Source organism: Falco biarmicus, chromosome 2 (genome assembly GCF_023638135.1).
Source record: "Falco biarmicus isolate bFalBia1 chromosome 2, bFalBia1.pri, whole genome shotgun sequence".
Taxonomy (NCBI): Eukaryota; Metazoa; Chordata; class Aves; order Falconiformes; family Falconidae; genus Falco; species Falco biarmicus.
In genome coordinates, this window is record NC_079289.1 from 84,430,154 (window position 1) to 84,454,534 (window position 24,381).

Here is a 24,381-nt window from a genome sequence, read left to right on the forward strand (position 1 = left end):
CCCTTAGCAACTTTCTATGCCGGCATAATAGCAATGAGGGGTAATCTTTCTGTTCATTATCTGAGACCTAACAGGTCAATACCCAGGCAAAGTTACCTTTGGGTTTTCCCAAAGGTAAGATATAGGTAGACAAAGACCTAAAAACCCAAACAAATAAAAAAGTCAATACAAATAAAGACAAATCTGGCAAATGGAGCAAAATCATTAGACCTTTGACAAAACCTCTTAAGAATTGGAGTAATTTTAAAAGTTGTATAAAGCAAGTAGAAGCAGAGAAGTTATATACTAAACTTGCTTGTATTCATTGGGTTAAGAAACTGACGGACATGACCTTGATCATAGTTGCATCTGCTTGGGACTGCAATCTTAGCTCTGTGTTTGTTAACAGAGTGCCAAGAATTCTAGTTTCATGTGAGCTAAACATTATGGCAATGGATGGAGGTGTGTTGAGGCATTTGGTGGAAAGTGAGAGTGTGTTAGATGTAAACTGGTAGGTTATCTTGTGAATTTTGACAAACATTCCTTGAGGATGTTCTTTAAGGCTATTTACTAATGAAGACTGCATGACCTAAGTCAAGGGTCCTCAGACTTTTTAACCAGGGGGCCGGCGCGCGGATGCAGTGGCAGGCAGTCATCTGCGGCTGCTTGGTTTCCCCCCCAACCCCCGGCAGGGGTGTGTGTGTGGGTTCTGTAAATACCAGGGGCCGGACTGAGGACCCTGGGGGGCTGTATCCGGACCGTGGGCCGTAGTTTGAGGACCACTGACCTAAGTAATCTTTCGTAATTCTTCTTGTCCCTTACCATTGTGAAGTCTTCCTGATACTTTTCACCTGTACTAAAGCCGCCCACCATTTGTTACTCTTCCCACCAGGGACTGGGACATCACTTTCAGTAGCAATCTTTTGTGCATGTGAAGATTGTAATCATTGTCTTTCCGTAAAAATCCTTCTGAAGAAAAAGAAAAGAAAAATAAAATATTTATTTAGCAATAGTTGTTTTCAGATCTTTAGCTTCATACTGGTTATACTCGTTTTTCTGTATTTTACTAAGTCTTTTCATCATTGCATAACAATTAGCTACTTCGTGGTTTTTTTTACTTCTTGAGTTGTTCTTGTCTTTCTCCCTCTTTGGAATTATGTGCTTAGTCTACTCTTAGACTGGATTATCCTGAGTACTTAGCCTCAGCTTCATTCTTTGCCAAGTCTTTGAACTAAGGTAATAATAATAATCAAATAACATTCTTAAAGCAAATATAATTTATTTTCACATTAGAAGTTAAATAGTCTTTTAAAAGTGTGTTAGTATTCTAAGCAATCACTTCACTATATAATCTCCAATTGTATCAAATTTATTCTAATCAGTGAAATGTTCCAGTTCCTCTTGCTTGCTATTCAAACTTCTAAAACCATTATGTAGTAACTGAAAAAGTATCATCTTCCAATAAATTACCACAAAGATTCTGTTTGTGGTGATGGTCTGATTTTGAGTTAACCAATTGAGACATGTTAATCTTGTAGACTAAGAATAATACAGCCAGGCAGCAAAAGACGAAATAATACTATAAAGGCAGAATGTTGAGAAAGCCACGCGATACAAACGTGCCTGAGGTGTGGGCTACTTCCAGGCATACAGACCATCCTGCTTGAAACCTGCCAGCACTCCCCAAAGGTGCTCTGTTTACTTTCAGTGTCTCATTCAGGACAGATTCCTTATGTAGTAGATCGTTTCACCTCCTAAACATCCATTTCATCCCACCTCTTCAGTGAGCATTAAGTGGCTTATGATGCAAGTCTGGGTTTTTTTTTCAGTGTGTGGCTGTATACTCTTACTAAAGAAGACGGAGTCAAGAAATGTAATTGACATTGTGGACCTACTTTGGTAAAATTTGTGACAGTCCTTTCAATTTATTCTTCCAAAGCGTATTCCTTCAACTATTACTATGGTAGAATATTCCCCCCTCTCCCTACCCCCCCACCCCTCCCTGGCCAAATCCAGTGAGTTTTCAACTCCTATATTGCTAAAATGTGCTGAATTTGTGGTCAGCATTTGGAATTTTCTTAAGCTTTTCATACTTTGTGTTCACATATGTCATGTTGCCTGCAGACGTTAAAGAGGTGAGGGGAGATGGAGTCTAATGTCAAATATATTGCCTATGTTATTGTTCAATTTTTGATCTCTTGGTTGAATCTGTATTTACTAGTGTCACAAGTGCTTGGTACCTGGATGGCATACTGGTATATGCTCTGAGTTTACTCCCCATGCCACAATTTCCTCAGAAAAAGGGTTTCACATGTGAACCAGATCAGACCCCGAGTTCTGCCCCAGTGTACAGCAGCAGATAGATGTGTGTTGCCAATAAATAGGTGATAGCAGGCTGGACTAATTTAATGAAAGGTACGTGCTCTGGACCAGTGCAGAATACAATACAAATGGAGATCGAAGAAAGCCCCTGTAGCAGGGAAGAACCGTATTTGCTGTATTTACATTCTATTGCCCAACTGCAAGGGAAAAGGGAGAGCTGTGACATCATCATATATAACATATTGAGAGTTTATGAAGGGCATGAAGAATATTCTGAGTTAAAGAGATATTTTCTGTTTTCCAAATCCCATAGACATAGCAGATCTGCTGGATGATTTTTTTGAAGCTGTTACCTGGGAGATGGAGATAAGAAAGTGTCTTTATGAAGTGAAGGTGAGAAATGGTGTTACGACATCATACTGCGATGATATTAATAGCATGGAAGACTAAGCTTTAAAAATGGAAGATGTCAACAGCATTAATCATCCCTTTCTTTGAAATAAGCTGACTGCAGTGTTAAAATTCTGTCTTCTTACAGTTTTGGAGACATTTTAGGGAAAAGAAATATCATTTATAGGCTAGTGGTATCTGAGTTTCCACTGTAAGGTGGTGATCTTCCTTTGAAAAGGTGGCTTTTAAGGCAAATTAAACAGAGAGGTTCTGGGACTCTGCCTTATAAGAGATCAGAGACTTTTTCAGATCTTTGTTTCCTGGATCACAGCTAATTACAAGAGCTAAAATGTTGTTTTGTTTTTACATTTTAGAAAACTATTCTCATTTCTGTTTCCAAATTTTCCCAAGTGACAAAAGGCTTTGGAGCTATAGTCATTATCTAGTTTAGGACAAGTCCTAAAGAAAAGGAACCCTACTCTAGTTTGTAGATTTCCCACTTGTAGAATGTCCTTCTTCACAAATCCTGCCTTATATGTATTATATTAACTAGAAAAAAAAATATGAATTCAATATTAAGTACATTTTTTACACATGAAAGCATCACATTTTCATTTTAAATTGCAGCATGTTGAAGTGCACCACTTTGATACTTCAACTCTGATTTAGATGGACAATCCAATGCAACCTTCCAAATTCAACGTCACTTTAGTACTGACCCTCTCTATGACCTAGGTTTGATACAAAATGTAAGGCACACTCTAAGTTTATGGAAGTTGCTCTAAAGTGAATTATAACATCATATCTTTTAAGAACAAGGTTAATGTCTGAGGAATATTAAAATTTTTTTCCAAGTTATGTTGTAAGGAATACATTAAATGAATATTCATTGAAACATTAGGGTTACTCAAATATGCTCATGCAAAAAATGGCAGCTGAAAGCAAAGTTTATCTTGTCATGTAATGCAAAAAGCTATATATATATTGATTATATTTATTGAATAAGTATAACTCTTATATGAGAAAACTCATGAGCTCAAACCTAAGGGTGACAACCATAAATTACTACCTTCCTTGGAAGAAGAAAGTGTAGCATTGCTTTTGCAAGGATAAAATATTTGTCACATAGTAAAAATGAATATTAGTGTCTGCCTTTTTGCGTCATTTTGAGCTTTTAATATAATAGGATTCCAACATTATCTTAATGTGTGTTTTACAGATTTCCCCTCAAAATTAGGTGCAGATTTTCTACACTTGGAAACTAAATGTGGAGAGAGATATCTGGGGCCAGTTAAAAGAAGGTTTAATTAATAAATAATTTTCAGTGGAGTGATGGATATACTTATACAGAAAAATTGCAGTTTTTACCTGTGACATATGAACCAATTGGATTTATCTAGAAACACTGTTAAAAGTATCCAAAACCTGATTGTAAAGGGTTTATATGTCTTTGGAAAGATTATTTTAACTAGTTTTGTATCTGGCATAAACTTTGAAGTTTATGTTGTCAGTCTAAGGTAATCCATTAAAATCCTATTAAAAAAAAAAAATCCGGAGAAAAAAATCTGTGAATCTAACATGACAGAGATTTTCTGGAAAAGTTTACCAAAGGAATGTTACATCTTTTTAGTATAATTCTTAGATTGCTAGGGCCAGTCAAATTTGAAAAATAAGGAACATAAATCATCACATGTGCTTAATCGCTAGTCTGCTCCAAATAATTTATATGAAAAAGATATTTATTCTAAATCAAAAAGGAAAAACTAAATATATACAACATATGCTTATTAACTGATCATTTTTCATGAACAATAGTTCTTGTTCATAGATGACTACAGGGGGTTGTTACACATGGATGTTGTGTTTGCACGTGAGCAGAATGAAGTCTAAATTTTGATTTATCCTTTGCTAGCAGTGGTGAGCTCTTTACATATTGAAAGCGATTACATATTACATATTTTAGGGAACTAGACAAAATGTCTTTTTTTAATTTATATTTTACATTCTGTAAAGTACCGTCATATACTATGAGAAGAGCATTAAGGGTACCCACTCGAAGAAAATTTCAATAACTACCAACCTGGAAAGATTTTTGTAGAAAGAAATCAATGCCTGTTACTGCTAAAAAAAGTACCCTTAAAGACGCATCTAAGGGTGTTGTTGATGTTTTATTTAAAGCTGGAATTGTATCTAATATTCTTTTTATTGCTGTATTAGCTCTGCAAATATTTGGTAAAAATGCTGTGGAAAGAGTGCACATTGAATTTGAAAATATCACTGTAATTCAGCTTTTTTTTTTTAAAAAAAGAAAACATACATTTGATGCCAATGTAAGAGGTCTGTAAAATTAGGATAAAGTATTTCAAATAAATTAACAGTAAAATTCCAGCTTCCCTATAGCGTCCATATCCACCTCCCACCCAAAACACCCTAGAAGTCTACAGTTTTCAGGACACCAAGCCAAATCTTCCTTCATCATCAGTGATGTGCAACGCAGCTGAATGATAGACAGCTATGTTAAATTGGGAGAGAAGAATCTTTTCTATTTTCAAGCCAATATATAACTGCTGATGCTTGACAGCGTATTTAACGGCTGGTGTAGCAGACACAGGATGAAAAATAATTTTAAGGAAAGGACAAGGAAAGGGGACACAGAGAACAGAAATTTCAGTTTGTGGCTGACATGGTAGTAATATATCCTCATTCATGTGAGTAGAGAAAAGCATATCTAGTGAGTATAAGTAAGGGGATTTCACAACTGATAACTCTTCAGGACGTGATATGAAGTATAAGGTTAAAAGTGTATGGCTTACAACACTGATTTGTTCAGCAGAATTTTATAACATTTTAAAAATTTCACAATGAAATTAAGAAATCACGCACAGGAAGAACAGCTTATTTGCATCACTAAAGAGAAGTAGGACAAGACACCAGACTGGGTTACAAAAGGATGTTCAGCTCTGGAAGAGAAAACTGATGATTTTAGTGTGTCATATAAGGTGCAATGAGACTTGGAGGACACCTGTGAAAATTTTAATCTGAAAATTGAAAGCTCGAGTTTTATTTTCATTGATGTTATAATTTAGTAATCCTATGTTTTAAATACAGAACTTTCAATTCAATAATGTAATTACTGTAGATAAATATTAGCTGAAGAAATCAGTGAGTTATTAAGGAATGGATACAGAGATATGACTGGTTTTTGTTTTTGCACCACCCCCACCCCTCTTCAGGTAACTACATGTAATAGAAAGTACACAGCTTTCTATGCTTCCAAGGTTTCCATATTAAAAAAAACCAAAAAAACCCAAAACCAAACAAACCAACCAAACAAAAAAAACCAACCAAAAAACCACAAAAACCCCCACAAACAAACAAATACAACAACACAAAACCCAAACCCCACCAAAATAGGGAAAGGTCTGAAAAAACTAAATATAACTAAGCTTTCTTATAGTGACGCTGATTGCATTTGCAGTAGCTAACAGATGGAAGGTTCTGGCTTGCCCTGACCATTAATGACAGATGCTTAACCCTAACTATCAAGGGTTAAAGTCTGTGGACCAAGGGAGAGACTAAAAGAGAAGATAGTGGCAATTAAATATTAAAGCAGATACATTCTTATCTTCAGAAGATTTGCGCTCACTCCTTTTTACTGGTGATTTCCATCTGAAGTACTGACTAAAATTTGTTTTGTTTTATGAGATCTGACAAGATCATGACCTGATAGTTGCATAAGGCAGGCTAAGAATTTTTGTCATTGAATCCCCATAGTGAGATGATAAGAGATACACGCCTACAGTCAAACAGTTTATCTCATAACACGTCAAAATATGTTGCTTAGGCTCTAAGAAGAGACTTCAAATGCATTAAAAATGTTGATGTAAGTTTCGAACAGTAGTTGCGTACGTAAGTGTGAGTTTGTGCTTGTAATAGTATTCTCTGTTTTGAGTTGCCCATAGAGTTCTAAGAACATCACATTCTGGTTTGGCAAATCGTACGTGGAGCAAAAGGCATCATATCAAAACAATGCCGTCAACTTGGAATTATTTTTTTTTAGAATAAACATTTTCTGGGCTGGAAAGAAAAAGAAGAGTGTCTATTTTTTTCTGCCTGTTTTTTTTAAATGTGTGCAGAAAACAGAAACAGACAGATACAATCTTGTTCTGTCAGGTGGGAATGAACCATCTCTGTTTCAGCATGATTATATTGCAATTATCTCCATTGCCTGCGGTGTTTCAATCTTGTTTTCCCAGCATCTACTACCTGGTAAAGTAAAACTCTTTAATAAAACCTAACAAAAAACAGCAAAAGAAATCCCCAAATCCCTGAACTTCGGATCTATACAGTAGCAAATGAAGTTCTAATACCAGACCTGTTTTCAGCCATACAAGTTCTTTAGTTTGGAAACAGAAACACCAAGATATAACTGAAGGAAAGGTCAAGAGCAGTTATAGAATTTAATCTACTTAATTACATCTTTTCAGGGACCTAAAGCTTTAGTAGATTTTCTTAACTCCAGAAGTGATTTCTGAGTATTTCTGAGAGGAAGAACTATGTTCTGTCTTGTGGGTTGCCTTGACAAGAGAAGAAATTCAGAGCAAAATTAGGTTATAATTACTTGAGAATGAGGATACTTGAAAGAAATTGGCTTTGGGCTAGCCAGATTTGTTATATCGATAAAGACTCATCTATAAAGTCACTGTTTGGTGTCATGTTTACAGCTAAGTAGGGATAAAACCCTAGGTTTTATATTTTTAACAATGCAAGTGAGCAGAAAAGCAATGATTCCACTGTGTTTTCACTGAGTAAAAGTTGACAGGACATCAGAGTTTACACAATTTCAAGGCTTAGTGCTAAACAAGACTAGCAGGAATGTTTGTCTGGTAAAGTTAGTTGCAAAAAGAAACAGAAAGATGCTCTTTCAGCAGAGAATTGCCAGGTTCTTTCCATGTGTTAAGAAAAGTGTTTCAATTAACGTATTTGACAGTTTTTAGGGAAATGCCTGTTGAAGGTGTGATGCAAATAATACTATGTTCTAAATTATCTAAATGTATGCAATATCATTTAAAAATACATACAGGGTGTTCCCTCCCAAACATAATAGCTGTTTTACAGAAAGATAATCTTTGGGCTGTGTTGTTTATTTAGATTGTCCAGAAAAAAATACTTGATTTTCCAAAACTGAGGAAAATTTAAAGAGGAATGAATCTAAACGTTCAAATGCATAAAAAGTACAAAAAGAAATTAAGAATTCTTCATACCACTACCCCCCACCCCCCAGGTTTTAATAGCTCAAAATACTTGGAAGTCAAAACTAAATAGAAAGCAACTTGATCTGAAAACTTTGCTTTTGAGATATATCAGGAATTTGAGTATTTTTAAGCAATTTGTGTGAACAGAATCTATGAATTTATATATAAGAGCATAAGAGAAAAAGCAAGTAGATTATAATTTCTACGTTACTGTAATTATGAAGTACAGAAAAATGATTCAGGAATGTTAAGAGTACTAATGAAAAATCTGTGATCAGAGACAACAAAGCAGGCTGTAAGTTTATACGGAAAAATATCTTGGTAACAGTATAGATGTATTAATTGCTGGAAGGCATAACATTGTAATGGCAAGTAACAAAGCAGTTCCACAAAACCTGTGGTTGTGCATTGGAGAAAAAGTACAAGTACTCTAGGGCACTGGAGATACACTTCTGAGCTGATCAGTTTGTTAAGAGGCAGAATATGATGCTTAGAAAGTCTGTCCTGGGGGTAAAAAGTGGTTAAGGACTTTTCATACCAAAAGCAAGCCTTTTAACTTCATTTTTTATCTCCCTTCATGGAGAGAATGAGGCATTTCTTCCTGTGGTTTCATTTCTGTATTTTAATCCTATCTTCTAACATTTCCTTTTCTGCAGTTTAGTTTTCTTAGAAGCCTTTGGAAAGGGATTTTAGAAATAAATTTTTGGAAAACCAGTGTACTATGTCAACCACATCTCCCTTATTCACACAGCTGCTGGCTTTGTCAAAGAGTTCAAATAGTTTTGTGTTGTGGCTTCTCACCCTTCTTGTTATTCTTAATTTTATTTGGAATATATAAACAAACTGACATACTCACATCTGTAATTTCTCATTTTATCCCAGACACCTGTCTAAAAATTGGCAGCACATTATCTGCTTTTTCATTTCTATGTACCTTCAGTTCACTTAAGCAATGGGTCACACGCTGGTTCCTTTTGAGTTTTTGGGCAAAGACTGTCTTGCTCAGGTGATTTGCTATTTTCCTTTTTATCAGTTTGTTTCAGAACCTTTCCTGCTGAAACCTTAATTTGGGAAAGTTCCTCTGACCATTCACCTCAAAACAAGCTCTAGGGTGGGTGTAGGAAGCCCCTGAACACCACTATAGCAAATGCTACTGCAAAGAATTAATTTAGATTTCCTGCTGCAGTCTTATCTTACTTGGGCATTCCATTTCCAGACTGAGCATCTATCAGCCCTTCTGAATTTGGCAGGCTACCAGCTTCAGATGTGTTTGAAAAGATTTTACTACTGCTTCTTTAAGTCTTTAGCAAGTTGTCATTCAAAAGCTTTGTGGGTTTTTTTTGTATGGGTGTTCTTGAAGGTTTGGTAACAGGGAGGCAGCCTTGTTAATTTTCTGTTTAAATAATAGTTTATGCTCTTTTCTATTTTCCTTAATTGTACAGAACATTAATTTGAGAATGTGTTGCTTTAATAAATCATTTTGTCCTGCTGTTTGATCACATATTCTATGTAAATGGAACTTTACTTTTGACAATTCCCTTTGTTGAGCCTACCTGAGTTTTACAGACTTCTAGTGTACCCTTTCCTATAGTTTGACAGCATCCTTAAAGGATGTGATACCCCAGGCTATGGGTAGCCTTTGATTTTCTCTTAGTCTTTAATTGAGGACTTTTATTTCAGGTTTCAGGTGACGTGTTCTGTTTTGTTGTAAGGGGATCCTCCCTTCCTGTAGAAGTCATCTCTCGTCTGCATAGTATTAATTTCACGTTTTTAAATGGATTAAACTCAGGGTCATGTGTACACCAGAATCCTTTAATGATATTCAGAAGATCTCTTTATCTCAATTATGTTAATTTTTATGTATCTTAAGATACTGAGGCTATTCCAGAGACTGGAAGACTGTAATATTCTGCTTGTATTAAAAAACAGTAAGTTGTATGCCTGTCAAATTAGCCTGAACAAAAGAACGTGTAAGTTAATACAGGATGTATTCAGTGAAGATTTAAAGAAAGTAATGTAATTAAAGCCGGTCAGACTTAGTTTTATTGGAAATAGGGTTTAGAAATAAAGTTATATATGCAGAATGAGAAACTGCAGCAAGGACAGCAGTGGCTTTGAAAAGAGATGGGGTCACAGCAGAAAAGAAAAACACTAGGAACTCCCAAGAGTAATGCTGTGGTAAAACAGAACTGCTAATGTAGCTCTCTAGTGTACCATTCAGGGAAGTGTGAGTAGGAAGATTAAGGTTATTTTCATCTCATACAATAAACTGACAAACAGGAATACTGTAAGCAGTTCTTGTGTATGCATTTTTAAAAGGTGCTGAACAACTGTTTATATTTGCAAAACGACAATTACCACATGAAACATTTCTGTTGTGGAGATCAGGCCTTACAATGAGAGACTTTGGGCTCAATCTCTTTTGGTTATCTGAACAAGACTGAGGAGCTAATTTTACTAACATACATGACTATGTTCTAAATACAGAAAAAAGCTAGATACTTAATGCTAGATCTCTTAAATCTATCAGAGAGAGTCATTACAAGATCTTTTGGTCAGACATTGAAGCATCTAACGGAAGTCAGAGATTAGACTCATATTTAAATGTCTTCCAATGCCAGTAAGTAGCCACCAGAACAAACTGCTAGGAGATACCTTCAAGTCAAGTCTCTAAGTCTACCTGGAAGATATGCTTTAGCAAAACACACATTGCTTGACTGAAGTTGCACAATGATTCTATATAACTAAACAGAATTGAAGTTCTATGATATACCAAAGGTCATATTAGATGAACTAATGTTGATTTAATTTTGCTTGATATAGTATAAAATTATAAAAGTATTGTCAGTCTGATGTGGACTGACTCCAGTTCAAAGATCTGGTTGCCTATGCTTCCCATGGCTACTGGTAGTAAACAATTCCCAGTTTCTGGCCTTAATTGTAACATTCATGCAAATTCCAATTATTTAAGGTTTCAGAATCAGCATAATCAGCAGAATTTACAATCTGTCCTTATAATTTCATGAGCATGCACATGTGTGTGATAAATAGTCTTTGTGGCTTCATAAATGATCTCCAAAATTCAGAGAGTCTCTGATGCATTTCACCTTTTGTATATATAATTAGAACTTCCCATTTCTCCTTTTTGGACTAGGTAATACAAAACACTGAAGGGAATCAAATCTGGAATTCTAGCCAGTTTATTGTGTAATTAAATGTGGGTTTGCAGGAGTTTATTGCATGTTTTTTTCTGGCCAAACTTTTACTAGTCATTGATAACACAGCTTGACATAAGATAGATAATGAAACTGATCTAGTAAGATAATACTTTTTCATGAATGTTTTGATGCATGTATTTATCACCTCTGAGCACTCTCAGTCTCTTTAGTGCCAACTTGTTTGTTATCACAAAAGCTCAGGACATCCTGTCTCAAAACCTGATCAAAAATGCATTGTAGTATAAATCAATGTATGTTCAAACACGTATTTGAGGATGGATTCTGTGTAACTGAAAGTGATGATCTGTTTAATGAATAACTTGTAGTTTTGAATCTATGGTGGATAAGCTCCTAATAAAAAAATAATTTGCAGTATTTTTTATTAGCATTATGTTTGTTGAAGAAAAACAGTTAAGAATAAATTATATGTAAAATTCTGAAACGATGTAATAGTCTAGAAAACTAATATGCCAAACTGCAATTTCCATTGAATTTGTATATATATTGATTTTGTTCCTATTTTGAATCCAGACAAGAAGATAATGCTGTTGGTTGACAGCAATTAAATCAGTTCACGATTTGCTTTGTTTCAATATGAACAATGACTGGCATTTCTGCTAAAAGTCCAAATTTCTCATTGACTTGAATGCTGCTAGGATTGATCACCTCATGAGATGGTTTGTAAGGCATTTTATTCTTTTTAATATAGGAGGAAGTTCTTCAAATTGTACAGTGTGGTTCTCCTTAAAGATTAACAGCATACCTGCAGCACCAGAAAGAAAGATAGATGTGAAATGCAGAGCTCTGGTAAGATTACTGTAAAAGTTTAATTTTGTTCTACTGCATTAGAAGCAAAACGTAATTTTTATTATCGGTGTGGCTGTTATCACAGAGGATTAGTCAATTTTATTAAATGATCACACACAAATAACTTTTTGAATAAACCCCAATATTTATTAAGATGTCATTTAAACTCAGTGATACAAAGTAAAATGAATGCTTGGAAAAAAGTGTCTTTATCCTATTTGAATAATTACAATTTTTTTTTTTTCTGCTGGTGTCTGCTAGTTTTGTATCTCAGATAAGGTTGAATTCTACAAAAACTTCAAGCAGTTTCTGTACAGTTCACAACATAAAAAGTATGTTTGGGTACCCTCCTTTCTTATGGATGCCAAATTATTATTGCCATTTAGATTCATTTTGTCATCGGTATGTATTTAATAATATTTCTATTACTAAATAAGCACATACTTTCAAATTAATTAATTTATGTTCACTATTTTAAATGAATGATTGCATCATATTAAATAAGTTGTACATTTTAAATCACTTAAATATGTAAACATAAAATAACTGTGTAGTATGTTTGCTTAATTGATATTGTTTTTATTCTCCGAAGATTTATAATTGTATTTATATTTGAATTATTCTTTGTAAGGCTATTATTTTCAGAACTAATCTTTTTCTTATCTTCTGTAAATGGATATTTGCTTTATCATCTAGATGTCCTGCTTCTGCATGAATTGTAAGCAACTAGAGAAATACTGACTTTAATAATGGTTGCTAGTAACAGGTACTATGAAGAGAAATTATTGGTGTGGTACTTTGTTGCAGGAACATTTTTGCAAATAAAAATATGTGATACAAGTACTAGGGGACTACCTCTTCCAGTAACAGATGCTGGAAAAGGAGAAGAGTCTCCTCAGTTGATTTTATATGTCAGCATGTGTTTATGTGGGAGAAAAAGTCAAGACCAGTAAGTATGTCTCAAAATATTTTAAATATCATTGTTCATATATCACTTCTGGTATGCTCTTCTTTCCTTGAAGTGTAGTAATCTGATTGTGAACTTCTGTAGGGCTGAGAAACAGATAATGATGTTTTCAAAATCTTGGTGTTGGGTGAGCATGGTGGTAAGGAGGTGTCTGGTGCTAGTAAGAAACAAAAACTAGACTGAAAGAGTTTGTGATCTGAGACCTTGAAAATAACGGTGTAGGTTTTTGACCTACAGGATCATGCATTATCTTGTATCATTTTCTGATCTGAAATACCGTTAAAATGGTAAAAGGAAAAGCTAGATTTAAAGTATATTATTGACTTCTATTGTATAATAAATTCTCAAGGCATTTTAACTCTGCCTATATTTTTTAATCTAATTCAGTGTGAAAACTTGCAAAAGTCACTTATAGTAAAATCCAACATATTTTTACAATGTGTGGGGCACTGAAATTCTTGAACTGAATGTGCAGAATTCCTTTCTAGGAAAATGAAGGAAGTAAAGAAGTAGCTATACCTTTTCTTCAGATCTCTATAGCAAATCTCACAAAAACTTTTTTATTGATGAATTTTGAAGATGGCAAATAATTTTTTACTAGAAATTAATACACATGGTTACTGTTATGGAAGTGCTATTACTGCATTCACTGGTTACGTGTCAGGCAATTCATTTTGGACTGGTGATTATCCTAGCTAATGGCACAGAATCACAGAATCACAAAATAGCCAGTGTTGGAAGGGACCTCTGGAGATCATCTAGTCCAACCCTTTGCTAAAGCAGGTTCTCCTAGAACAGGCTGCACAGAGTCATGTCCAGGTGGGTTTTGAATGTCTCCAGAGAAAGAGACTCCACAACCTCTCTGGCCAGCCTATTCCAATGCTCTGTCATCCTCAGGGTAAGAAGTTCTTCCTCATATTCAGAAGGACTTCTGTTTCAGTTTGTGCCCATTGTCCCTTGTCCTGTCACTGGGCATGAATGAAAATAGCCTGGCCCCATCCTCTTGACACTCACCCTTAAGATATTTGTAGACGTTGATAAGATCCCCTCTCAGTCTTCTCTTCTCCAGGCTGAACAGGACCAGCCCTCTCAGCCTTTCCACCAGAGGGAGATGCTCCAGTCCTCTCATCACCTTTGTAGGGCTCCACTGGACCCTCTCCAGCAGTTCCCTGTCTCTCTTGAACTGGGGAGCCCAGCACTGGACACAACACTCCAGATGTGGCCTCACCAGGGCAGAGCAGAGGGGTAGGATCATCTCCCTTGACCTGCTGGCTGTGCTCCTCCTAATGCACCCCAGGATCCCACTGGCCACCTTGGCCACCAGGGCACACTGCTGGCTCATGGGTAACTTGCTGTGTCCACCAGGACTCCCAGGTCCTTTTCCACAGAGCTGCCTTCCATCCAGCAGGTCAGCCCCCAGCCTGTACTGGTGCATGGAGGGGTTGTTCTTCCCCAGGTGCAAGACCTTACGCTTGCTTTTGTTGAACTCCACGAGGTTCCTCTCCGCCCAACTCTCCAGCCTGTCCAGGTCTCGCTGAATGGCAGCGCAGCCTGCTGGTGAATCAGCCACACCTCCCAGTTTCATCACTCCTCCCAGGTATCATCAGCAAACTTGCTGAGGGTACACTCTGTCCCTTCATCCAGGTCACTGACGAGTAAGTTGAAAGAGACTGGACCCCATACTGACCGCTGGGGAACACCACTAGCTACAGGTCTCATTAAAAACCATCAGGGTGACACGAGTAAAAAGGAGCTAATACAGTCCTTGACTGCTAAAGAATGGTGAAATACAAGCAGAAAGCAAATAATAATGGTGGTACTGCTATTAGAATGTTATTCACAGATCTGCTTCTCAGAGGTTAAGAATCGTAATTGAAATACTGGAAGAAAATCTAAGAAATCCACTAAAAGCATGGAGGACTGGAAAAGCAGGCTTTGTCTTATGAATGCTAGTTATCTCTATCAGCTCAGTTTGGCACTGAAAAAATGGAAAAGGATGTGATCATTCACTAAAGAATATTGAAAAGATAGTGATGGTGTCTCAGTTATGCTGACCAACATGCATCAAGGGCTAGCAGCCAAAATTTACGTCTGAGAATTATTTACTTTTGTGCAGAAAGTCCTAGTATTGAGAATAATAAAGCAAAAAGGAAATAAAACCAAACTGGAAAATCTTACCAGTGAAAACAGTAGATAGTCTTGTAAAGCTGAGGACTTGAAATTGCTTGAAAAGATAAATTTTTTAAAAGCATAGACACGTGGTACATATGCTAAACCAGTGAGTCAGATTTAATAAATGCATTGATCTCTTTTTGACCTCAGAGTCTGTCTTCTTCCTTCCTGGCCCTTGGAAAGAAAATGATTAGTAACATTTGATTTAAAATACCAGTAACACTGCTTTTGGACAGTAGTTATAGCTGTATCTCGTAGTCAAATGCAATACAAATTTATCCTCAACATCTCAGAAGTACTTTTTCTGTCTTACGCAGCTGGTAAGATTTCTGAAACATCAGAAATTGGCTACAGCAGAGGTAAGGCTGGCCAGACAGAGTTTTTAAATGAGCAAGGTGTATATTAAAGTCTTTATTTTCCTAATGGTAGACATGTGGACGCAGTGACTACCAGCCTACAGACAGCAGGGAAGTCCTCAGGGAGGTGAGAGCTGGTGGGCACCCCAGGAACAGTGGACAATATAGGATCGTCCTAACGTATGTCACCTGGGCACCATGAGTGATACAGACGTTAACAAGATTTTGATGAATAAATTTGCTTGCAGATTCCAGTTTTGTGTTTGAAGTTTGGAAATGCTTTAGGCTAACTCAGCCTTTTGTACTTTAGAAATGAGTTTCTGTATGAACTGAAACGCCTGTGACAGGATGATAGATCATACCAATGAAAAGGGGTGGCAGGATGTGTCTGTCAGGGTTCAAACTGAGTGACTCTAGATACTCTGACCTTTATGGATGGCCTGAGGCGGTGGCCATCAGCTGATGTTGCAAAAGGATTCCTCTGTGGAAGAGCGCAGAGAATTTTGAAGAGACAAAAATTTTGAAGGTCTACCTGGCAGCACCATACAATTGACTGTAGCTCAGATCTTGGTGACAGGAGAAAGTTGCTCTCTTCTGCTTTCAGTGCACAAAATCAGCTAAAAGGAAATACTGCAGGTCTGTCTGCACTGCCCCCCTGACTTATACAACTTTAACAAGGCAATGCGTTACTGTCCTCTTTTAGTTATCTCAGGATTTTTTGCGCTAGTAGTATTGTGTGTTTTCATCTGTCTGTCTTATAATAAATAATTCTGGCTAGATTTATGATCCTGAATACGAACAACACAGGATTTTCCAGTTACATTTATCTTTGGTTTGTACTGTTAATTCTGTGCCTCAACATCCTTAAGGTGCAAAATTTTAGTCTCAAAAGGTATCTGCAAGTATAAAAAGGTATGTAGAACAAAGGCAATCTGGTTTAACTTGCTTTTTAAAAGAAATATAATAAACTTGCATTTTTACATTGATGAGACCAATCTTGCTACATATCACTTTTGGATATGTTCTTTCTCGCAAACTAAATTTCAAAGTGGAGATTGAATAGTTAAATGGATCAAACCCGATTTTATGCTGCTCAAGTTTTCTTAAAACTCTTTTGGCTTGTCATGGCTGAAGGCATTTAAGGTTGTATTTTGCTGCTAAACCAGATCATGATTCAGCTATTGAATAGAAATAAAAATATTGAATATGTGCCATATTGAAGAAGTCATTAATTTTAAGTTCTAATCTAATTTCACTTAATCACCATATACCAGTAAAAGAAATATCCTTTTTTTGAATGGAATCCTTGAAAGGCGTAATTTGGTGGGATGAAAATGTAGTTTTTTGGTAGCCAGAAATTTGCCACCTCTTCAGGGGAAACCTATTTTTCTTTTCCTCCCTCCAATAACAGCCAAAACCCAGGGAAAATATGAATAATTTTACTCTTTCTTGGTCTTTCTCAACTTTATACGTGTATTTTACATATATACAAACACAGGTATATATGTTAATTTATATTAAAATATCAAAAGGCAGTGAGCTGTGCTCAGGTTACATTTTTTAGATCAAGTAGAATGTCTACTAAATGCATTTAGAAATAGAGTAGTAGAATGGTAATTCCAATAAATAAAAGATGATGATTCCTTATAATTCATCTTTTCATTTTGTTATCCATGCTTGCTGGCAGCAGAATCACAGTAAATTAGGATAAGAAGTTAACTTTTAGACTGGTTCATCCAGCTGTAAGTAGTAAGTTTGGCTTTCGTCTTGTCCCAGATGTAGCTCCATTAAAATGTGAACTTCAGTTTAACATCTAACTGGAAGTTTAGATTCAAATCCTATTGTAGTCTTTTCTCTTCAGTATATAGTGTGGTTTTCTGGGAAATGGATGAAAAAACATTTCAGTAAAGATTTCAGAATTTGACCCATAAATTGAAAGAAATGGCTTTTTAACATTAAAAGATAATATTTTTCCTAGGTTTTTGTTGGGTTTTTTTTGTTTGTTTTTTTTTTAACTAGGATCCAATAATTCATCTAATTTGAAACACATTTGTCTCTAAATTGAATTAGGGTTAATTATTTTTGTTGTCCGTGTAGCCACTAGAATGCCCTCCACAGATTGCATGGTATCATATAATGCTTTAAAGGTCAATACAATGTTTGAATAATGAAAATATTTTCATCTCTTTTTCTTCTTATATGTGTGTGTGCACTTTTTCTACCAAGAAAATTATAGTAAAAAAGAAGAAATTGCCTCGTATTTGACCCTTAATAGTAATAGTAGTGTTTTATATTATTACATTCAGACTTTTGGGGACAGCGAACCACTTCAACTTCTCAGCTTTTCTACCAGATCATCAGTACTCAGGCCATCTCCCGTGTTTGATAAATGCATGGTGCCAGTATTTTCCAAATAGCAGAATCAAATATTGATTTTAAGTTTCATCATCATAATTCCACATGCCTGTATTTCCAAGCAAGGGCTGGATCACAGTCTGTTTTTTTCAGTTTTCCATTGATCTTTATGATAGGTTTATTTCTCACTTTTCTCCCAGGGTTTTGGTGGTTTTTTTTGGGGGTGGGGGGTAGTTTTGGGGTTTTTTATGTTTGATTTTGTTGGTTTTTTTCCCAACCTAGACAGTCTGGTAGATGATTTCAGATTACATTTAAAATCAGTTTAAAATGAATGGGGATATTATGAAGCAGAGTAGTCACAAATAAACCACACTTTTACTTTCTGGTGAGGCGGATACATCACTTTTCATCTGTTAGGCCTCCAAACAGTGTTCAAAGTTCAGACCCTCATATAAATTTGGAATAACACTGAATATTCATAGCCTTGATATTTGTGTCTTAGGTCATAAAAGGGTAAGGGATCTGTTGTCCTTTAAAATTTTGCTGGACTCTCTGATACTCACTGGACTCTGAAATGCTGAAGTCACCAGACTCTCTAGGCACAGACTATAAAGAATTCAACAGAGCAGTTCAGACCAAGGTTTGAACCTACGTTATAAATGCTGGATTTGTCTCCAAGGGTGCTCAGGAACGTCAAGGAAAAAACAAGTTTATGTACATATAGCATGATACTTTCACAGCTTTTAAGGGTTTTCAGTTCAGACATTTTTTGCTGAGCCACCAGGCCTATCCTTAAACTTATATGTACATTTTTTATCCATAACTACCTTTGACTTTGAAGTATTCACTGACCATGGTGTTTGAATCATTACCTTTATATTCAGCTATGTTCTTTATTTTAATTTGATGCCCCTTCTTAAATTACAGAAGTCAGTAGACAGTTAAACACTATCCAGTCTCTCCATGCTACTCATGATTTTGTAGACTTTTATATATCTGTCCTGAATTATCTCTCCTCCAAGATGAAGAGTATGATAAGGTAGCCATCTTAATTTATGTTTTCACTTGGACCATCATATTTTACTATTGTACTATTTCTCCAGAAGTATTTGTTTCAAAAAGAAAAAAAAATCAAAAACCTTTAAAAGAGAAACTATTTCTGTAATCAAGAATATGTCTAAATTGTTATATTCTGATTAAATAGATGGATTAAGATTCCTGATATATTTCATCTAGTAAGTGGTCTTTAAAAAATACATGACAACCAGTTAAGTCTATTTTGCTGCCTTCTATTAAATTAAAATAACTTATCTTCCTGCTTTTATATCAAGTACTTGTGATAAATCTTATGTCAACTATGCACAGTACATGTCTTCTGACCATAGTGGTAATTTTTTTATTGTGCCTGAATACCTAATGTTTTGACTATAACCATATATTTCATTTCTAAGAGAAACAAGACAATACACTTATTCAGTGAACACATCAACCAGGTTATAAGGCGTTGCAATGATTCATGTTGTAAATCATATAGCTTGCTGATCTGGATATTTTTCTAATCCAGGCCCTGAACACTCTGAAATCACCATTCCAGAAAAGAGAATAACCTTATTGGAATGGAGGGGGATTAGCCAGGTGCAGGTTTATTTTTTAAACTCTGTGTATATTAATAAAAATTAGGTCAATTGGTGAAGCCTGGAAAGGTTGTAAGGATGCATTCCAGCTGTGAAGTATTCCTGCCCACCTTGATTGTTAAAGCTCAGTAAACAGGGGAACCCTTACGAGTGTTTAGATGATAAGCCTTTTTTCTCAGAGGATAGGTATTATCAAGTGTTTTTAATACTGAAATAAGCAGAGTTAGGATTGACTGGGTTATAATGAACACCTCCAACCTTACTTTAAAACTACCTCAGTTGTTGCGGAGCTCCAAACTCTTTTTGCCAGCTGTCATAATGAAAGCAATCAATCTAAATTCTAAGTACCATGTGTCTTTTGTCAGCGTCCTTTGCCTTTCAGTCCAGCCTGAGAACCAGTTCTGGCAGTTGGCACTGCTGGCCTGGTAGAGAACGTTTTCCCACAGTCATTTAAAAACTCCATCAATTGTGCCACTTGTATTAATATTTCCATATAACTGTGCTAAAAATAATTCCAGTAAGGAAATTTTGGATTTGCGAAGCCTCATTACTTATTTTATAATTTTGAAAAATCTCTCTAAGTTCTGTTTTGTTCTGCGTTATGTAAGGGAGATTGATGTAGAGACTTCTCAGTTCTGGCTTCCTCCTCTACCAAAGTAAATTTCAGGTTCCATTTCACCCTGACAAAGATAGTCAACTCCATTAAAAGAGGTCACCTAAAACCTAGTTCAAGGAAAAAGGAAAGAAAGTACCTTCTGTGATCATTGTCTGCCCAGGAATTTCTTCCTTTTTCTTTCATGAAAGCATTAATGTATTTTTTTTTCATTTTGTCTTGTCCAGACCAGCCTGTAGCAGTCTAATGAATCTCAAGGGCAAAGAAAACGAATCTGCAACAGTAGAGATGGTACAGGATGCAGTTCAAATGTACATTTTACTTTAAAAATAATTCTAAACTATATTTCAATAATTGTGTGGTTTTTTCTCTGTTAGTGACTTCTAGACTGAGAAGGAAGGATGGATAGCAGCACGGGATTCCTAATAGTCCTACTGCTGGGTCTACTCCTCTAACTCTTCTCACTTGGCTCCAGATATGATTTTGTCTTCTAAAGCCATCACTTTATAAGGTGTAGATCAGAAGCAGCACCCTTACCAACACAGTAATGTTTTTCTTCTCATAGGATATATTAGCTCAGGGTTCCCCTCAAAAATCATGGCAGATCTTTAGCACTTGGGAATCATGCTTTGGGGACTGTAGAGGTACAAGCCAACTGTGGAAGATGTCAGTCTGTTTTAAATCCATAATAGAGAGCCACAATAATAAGAGATTACATGAAAGATGTCTTAATTTTTCTAGGTCGTGCCTCTTCCCTGGCACCTCTACTTCTTTTGTTTAATTACTTGAAGGGTACCCACCAGGAAAGGTGCATCTATGTCAGCAGTTCGGTTCACAGACACAGCGTGTTTTTTGGGTGTCTTTCCTGATCATCCACACTTTCTGCACTTTCATTTATATCACACAGCAGTCTGGGAGTGCATGAAATGCACCTAACATAAAAAGAATATTTTTCAGGGGCTTGTCTAATGTTGTGTGTTCTCACCACATGCTAATATAGACAGATCATAGCACCCAGTTCTTTCTTACTCTTCCCATCAAAAAAGACTGCATCATGTTTATTCTAACAGGAGTTTGTGTTTTGTGGGAACAGCATGACGTTGATAGACAAGTACAATGCAGAGAGCTTGTTACAAATACAGCCAGGGTTAAAGTAGATCTAACTTAGAATTTAAATTATGTGTTAGTGTCTCCTTTATTATTTTTTCATTATTTATTTAATTAAAAGTTCAGAGCATATAACAAAGAATATTTTGTAATTATGTAACTTGGCAGTTGAAAACAGTAACATGCTGTTTTCATAGCTCTGGTACATTAACTTTTCATAAATCCTAAGGTAAACTGTAATGTGAATATTATTATATATGGCTGGTACTTGGATCATTTTCTCAGAAACTGAGTAACCTGAAGTTATGAATCATACCCTAACACTAGTTTTTAGAATATGCTTTCATAACAATTGGTAGCATTAAAAGTAACATTCTGTAAAAGAACCATGGCAACATGGTTGGCAAAAGAAAAAACAAATTTGGGAAGGTGGTAATTATTAATCACCCTAACTAAAAGCAGTTTGGAAAGGTTCAGAACTTCTTTGTATAGCCCATTAAAAAAAAAAAAAAAAAGAAAGAAAAAAAAAGAAATAAAAAGAAGTTATCAGAAAGCAGGTAAACTACAAGAAATATTAGAATGTAAGTGAAAATTTTTGATAAATATATAGCAGCTGCTAACCTCCTCCTCTCTTTCCTACAGATGCATGAATCAGTTCTGTGATATAACAGCAGGGAGCTAATGTAGATCACAAAATGACAGCTGAGCTGTCACTAACTGCCATTGAACAAAAATGTAGGGGTAGATCTAAACTGAGTAATTAAAGGGGTGTTTCATCTATGCTAGATGAGTGGTCATATATATGAAAAATAACTGTCAAGTGAAGAAGGAAACTAGCCTTGTATAATTAAACTACCATGCCACTTAGTCCATGACAGCAGTTGCTAGCCCTGTGGCTTATGACTGAAAACAAGAGGGGGTTTTGCTCAGTCATTGAACATAGCAAGTCCAGAGAAAATGTTCTTGTTCAAAATTTTGCTCAGTGATGGAGCACTGAGTATCTGGAGTGGAGATTGTACAGCTTAGTGAATTAGGTGTTAAAGTAACATCACTGAAAGGAAAACTTAATGTTTGAACTCTCTTTCCCTGTGTATACCTCTGTAATGATTGTCTTTCTAATCAGTGGAACTTGTGCTGGATTTTTATCTCAAGACAAAACATGGTTTTAGATACACTCTGTAGGGTTTGGATGGTTTTGTTGTTGTTTTTGGGTTTGGGGTTTTTTTTTGGTGGTTTTTTTTTTTTTTTTGGGGGGGGGGGGGTGTGGTTAATAGCAATGAGAGGAACCTGAAAAAGAACAGTGAGAATTTCTCCAAAATATGTAGTTATCTTAAGCATAAATTTTGAAACTATGTTTGGAGGCTCTTACTAGTGATGAACTGTGAATTTTTCTGTAGTATAGCTTTTAAACCTGTCCTGCCATTTTTCTGGCAGGAAGACTGGTGATACTGCCACTGGTTTTCCCTCAGTGATTAATGTGAATTAGTGAGTAGTGAGAACTCACTGCTTTCCTTGTGTAATATGAATATTTATTCCATTCCTGTGAAGTTTTTCTGTCTATATAACAGGAAGCTGTATCTTTATTTAAGACTAATTTTCTTAGAAAATTTAGCAATATCCCTGCTTCTCCAAAATATTATTGCTGTGTTCCCATAATCAGAATACTATTTAAAAATACTGGAGTGAAATTCAGATACTCTTTTATAGTTGTGTATCTCTAGAACATGGGCTGAAGCAGCCAGCTGTTTTCGTTTTCTGCTGAATTTCTATGGATAGTATGCACAGCTTCTGAAACAGAAAATGATCATTAAATGGCATCATTACAATGAGCAAAAGTTTATCCACACATAGAAACATTCTCAAACAACATCTGAATCAGGAACTTCAAGTAAGTATGTAAAACTAGTTGATTATGATTTGAACACAGATGCTGTGCTGAAGTTTGTAAAATGCTGTTAAGAGGATTTTTTTGCTTTAAGTTATACAATTTTAGATGACATTCATATGTTAGGCTAAAACCCTACCTATTTTAGATGGTTTGGTTGAAAAAGGAATCCAGATCTTTCCTTTTCTATTTGAATCAGAGTAAGGAATGACTATGTCATTGTGGCAATATGAACATATTTCTAGAACTTGCTTAGCGCTTCCTCACTAGAAAGGACGGATCAGCATCTGTTACTGTCTGAAGACTGTTCTTCAGCATTTTTAAAATGAATTTGCAGTTGGATTTCAATTCCTGGTATAAAGGTATATGAAAATCGTTGTGAATGAAATCTCAGATTAAAAAGAAAGTAAAGCCTTTGTGGCCATAGAGACTACATTAGTTCAATCTCCAGAACTATTTGTATAAAAGTGACATAAAGGTCATACAATTGGTTCCCTGCAGCAGATATTTCTAATGAAAAATTCCAGCTAAAGTTATTTGAGAGAATTGTGAAGTAAAAATTAGCACTACTCATTTCCCATGGAAAAAGATAGTGAACAAGTACTCAGTAATTATTAATTTATATATTTCTCTGGGACTTGCGTTACTTTAAAAAGAATTTTAACAGCTCAATGGAATCATCTGAGAAAGCAGGAATCATAGAATGATAGAACAGCTTGGGTCAAAAGCCAAATTACAATTTGTTCATGAATGTCCATGATTCATTAATTAAATGACACTTCCAGTTATGATGAGTCGTTTGTACATTTGCAGATATTTTTAGTTCTAAATGCAGAGAAAGCAACCATATTTTTAATTTTTCCAATTGGTACTTATCAGTCTTCCTGTTGGTAATTCCATTGGTACCAATGCCAATTGATAATATCAGTCTTCATCCATTGACAACATTGTAAATATTTACAATTAATTTTTTATTTTTTTTGGTCACTGTATTTTACTTTGGGGTTTGCTGTGGATTTCCCAAGGGATAACAGTAGTACAGAGGCTTAAAATAGGCTGATAAATTCAGTTTAATTATCTCAGATTGCTTAGAAAAATGGACTGTAACAGTTTCCTTACAAATATTCAAATGGATTTATCCAGGTTGTACGTAGAGGTCAAGAAGTAAGCCAATTCTTAAGTTTTTGTGTAAAATGACTGAAAAGCTGGCAGTTATTGCTTTGAGCATGCTTATTTTTTAGCAGTTGTCTATTTCACGGAGAAAATTCTAAGTGTATATTGCTGGTTCACGGGTCAAGAGACTTTGCAATCCATCCATATA

The 24,381-nt window shown here is 35.5% G+C and overlaps 1 protein-coding gene across 1 annotated transcript in view; it reads left to right on the plus strand.

The window, feature by feature from the left end:
- The window catches only part of CFAP47 (cilia and flagella associated protein 47), a 343,082-nt gene that overhangs the window by 211,435 nt on the left and 107,266 nt on the right, over positions 1-24,381 (plus strand). The window contains exon 51 of the mRNA XM_056329101.1: positions 11,874-11,971. Coding sequence (XP_056185076.1) covers positions 11,874-11,971 — 98 coding nt within the window. The remainder of the gene's footprint in view (positions 1-11,873; positions 11,972-24,381) is intronic.